Raw genomic sequence first — 3,532 nt, 5'->3', positions numbered from 1 at the left:
AGCCTGTAAAACCAGGAAAAGACACCACTTATGCCATGTTACATTATTCAAAATCTAAGACAATATCTAGTCTCATATCAATATGATAGCAATATATTGCCCAGCCCTAGTGTAGAGGTTTAACTAAAAGGGGGTTCAACTTATTTACTAAGGGGACACAGAATCTCAAACTCAGTAAACCTTTAATAAACAAGGGCGTATTTAACATAAAATGTGTGTAAATCCAACTGTTTGTGCAGACACTCAGGCTCACAAAGCACATTTCATAGACACAAGACTACTTTAAGTATTTTTATAATATTTTTATCTTGCATGCGTTTTTACTTTATTTCTCTACTTGTTTATTTGAATTGGTTACAGACACGTATAGGTTGGTTACAGGGGAAAAAACATTCGCTTAACTTCATTTTTTTTTGCATTTAAAGTATGTACATTTTAATCTTTTCATCCTACAAGTACTCGGAGGGAAAGATTACAGAGACCTCCTGTCTACTCTGTGTGCATTTTAATTGACCTACTTTCTTTCTATGACTCCGAAACCACAAGAATATTGTTATTTACCAATATTTCTACGTTTGCTGTTCAAATTCAGGAGTCTGCCCTAAGTGACGTTTTTCAGAATAAGAGTGTCAACGTCGACCAGCTAAAACATGGCTTCACCGTGTGTAAAACCGTCTCACCTCTCTGCCGGTGAGGATGTGTCGGGCCAGTTTGACTTTGGCGAAGTTGCCCTTGCCGATGGTTTTGAGCAGCCGGTAGTTGCCGACGTGGGGCTGCTGCGGCTCCTCGGAGCTGCGGGTTCGGACGCCGGTCCGGGCCGAGCGCGTGCCGATCTCCTGACGTCCATTGCTGTGAGACGTGTGCTGCGGGGGGGGGGAGAAAAAGACGAGTGCTGGTGTTATTGAACGGTACACGCTGTGACTCACGTGGACCCAGGGTGACGTATCCACTTAAACTCTGCAGAAAATAAACTTGATATTTATAGTTCTGCATCCAGACATGAAACGCTTTGCTTCGCCCGGCCACAGATGGCTGATAAACTCTTTCTAGGCAGTTTCACCATTTCACCAACCCATTACCAGAGCCTCACAGCTAGAGGAATATTTTACACCGCTCCTTTTCTAAAACTACAGTTACTATGGTATTTGTGAGGTTTTTAACCCTCTGAGCCCTGAGGCCATTTTCACAGTTTATTGTCCGTCTGGATTTATTTTATATTAAAGCTTGTAAAACATCAACCCTGTTGTCTACAGTCAAGATATGAACATCATTCTTTTTAGGACAAACTGGGTTATTAGAATATTTGGGTTGCAGTGAGGTCACTTGCATGTTAAAAATGGTTGTAGGACCTTAAAGACAAATACATAAATAAAACGGAACATCAATCTTACAGATATGTATTGATATCACAGACAGATAAGTAAAACCTAAAAACACTTCTCATATGTCTTGGGAGTCACACTGTGAAGAAATAATATTATACCTTATAAAGATGATTATCAAAAGACAATGCCCTTTTTTCATCCGCATCCCCCCCCCCAAGGAAAGTCAAGAGCTTTTGCTCTCATGACATTTACTTATGCCAATAATAACATAATAATGTCATAATTATTGATATTACACCCACAGCAACGCTACACAAGCAAATGCGTGTCTAAATAGTGCGCCTCTTGGCCTTCCATACAGCCTATTGGCCTTTTTGTCCCAGACCCGGAAGAGACCCCCTTAACCGCTAACTCGTCAGGATTTAAACGCAAGTCAACAGCTTGTATGGTTTAAAAATTATTAAACTATGAATTAGAGGTGCTTTTTCACTCGTGGGCGAGGGGCTCGGGTACAGAGGGTTGAAAAAGGTGATAATTATGTCATCTGCCTAATACTTGACAATTAGTTGAATCGCTTCATCAATGAAATGTCGGAAAATAGTTCCCAGACTACTCAGTGACGTCTTTAAAATGCTCGTTTCACCAAAACAACAGCTCAAAACCCAAAGTTATTCAGTTTGGCATCATTAAGACCATTTATACAGACATTTATAGACTGAAAGCAAGCCATATTCCACATTATCTTTAAAAAAAAAAGGAATCATTTTCAAAATTGTCAGTTTAATCTGCTGTCAATCAACTAATTGTTTCAGTTCTAAAAATGGATTATTTAAGATGCAAACGGCCAAATTAACACTGGCGTTGCACTGCTACCATTGAAGACAAACTGATTATCAGTTTAGGAACATGTTCTGCTGCTTGTGGGCATTTTTGGATTTGCTTAGATTTCCCTACCCAGAATGCACTGAGAAGACTTGTCCTGTCACTGGCTCCAACATACTAATAAAGGTCAAGTTCCCGCACAAGTAACAAATAACAACTTAACTGAAATGAATGTGACCAAGTTTATGATACCAATATTATATTTATAATAAATTATATATTATTTTTAATGATATTTTCTTGTAAAATCATTGCTTTTAAATGTTGTTCCACTGCTTTTTCGCCTAATGTGAAGCACCACTATGTTTGAAAGGTGAAATTACAAAATGGACTTTAACATTGTCTGGTAAGCAGCTACAGTCAACGTCATATCCTGTGGTGCAGACTGTCTGAAAACAGGATGTACAGCAGAGCATAAAGCTACAGGTTTATGAAAAGTTAAAAAACAATCCTAAACAGATGTCTGGTTCAAATACTGAAACACACTCCTGTTCTGATTGAACACAAGTCACAACATCATCAGTTAGTAGTTGACAGTTTAAGCAATATTTAGATAGTTTGAGGCTGTAAAAAGGAATATACTGAGAGGTAAAATGGACAATAGAAACTTCTACAATAAATATAATACTAAACAACGATCAGAAACCCCAGCGCACTCTGGTTTGCCTCTGTAATCCAAGATGAACTGCTCAGTGCAGGTGTTGGGACTCAGTGGTGCTTAGCTCTGACAGCAACACCAATGGAGGGATTGATTTTTATTTTGGGTGCTGCGTTCAAAAGCACTCTCTCACACCACTGCGTGTCCCAACAGCTAAAAAAGAAAAAAATCTGATAGATACTCGGTGCTGCCTCGGTATCGACTGTCCGAGCAATGGCTCATTAACAGTACCAGTGCCCTCTGCCCTCTGCCCACCCCCGACCTAACTGGCCACATTCGCCCCGGAGACAATGAAAGGGACAATGATAAAGGTGGGAGACGCATAACAAGAGCTTGGACTTTCATGCGAACCTAGAATCTCAGAGAAAGCACCCAGCGGAGGTCCAACATGAGAAGCGAGAAACAGGATCTCTACTTTATGTTTTCACCCCACAGGACATCAATCCAACTAAATATAAAGTTACATAACTAATTCTATAAGAGAGTCAGTAGATATTACAGCTAAAATAACACTCCGTTAGAGATACCACAGAATATAAAGATACCACTAGGTAGGATATGATCTCAATAAACTTTTGAAAATCTCTATGTGGATTAATTTACAGCTAACAAGGTAGATGTAAAATGCAAACAACAATGTCACTTTAAACTCTCTCGTAACCCCCCC

At 39.5% G+C, this 3,532-nt stretch overlaps 1 protein-coding gene across 27 annotated transcripts in view; it reads right to left on the bottom strand.

Annotated features, from left to right (window-relative positions):
* The window catches only part of mark3a (MAP/microtubule affinity-regulating kinase 3a), a 65,958-nt gene that overhangs the window by 56,397 nt on the left and 6,029 nt on the right, over window positions 1–3,532 (bottom strand). For all 27 annotated transcript variants that reach the window (XR_004333304.1, XR_004333305.1, XM_032524774.1 and 24 more), the window contains one exon: window positions 681–863. Coding sequence is in view for 25 of the 27 variants with exons in the window: in XM_032524774.1 (XP_032380665.1) it covers window positions 681–863 (183 nt within the window). In the remaining 2 variants the exon portion in view is untranslated. The remainder of the gene's footprint in view (window positions 1–680; window positions 864–3,532) is intronic.

Source organism: Etheostoma spectabile, chromosome 9, assembly GCF_008692095.1.
Source record: "Etheostoma spectabile isolate EspeVRDwgs_2016 chromosome 9, UIUC_Espe_1.0, whole genome shotgun sequence".
In the NCBI taxonomy this organism is placed as follows: domain Eukaryota; kingdom Metazoa; phylum Chordata; class Actinopteri; order Perciformes; family Percidae; genus Etheostoma; species Etheostoma spectabile.
This window is presented reverse-complemented; position numbering and strand designations above follow the sequence as displayed.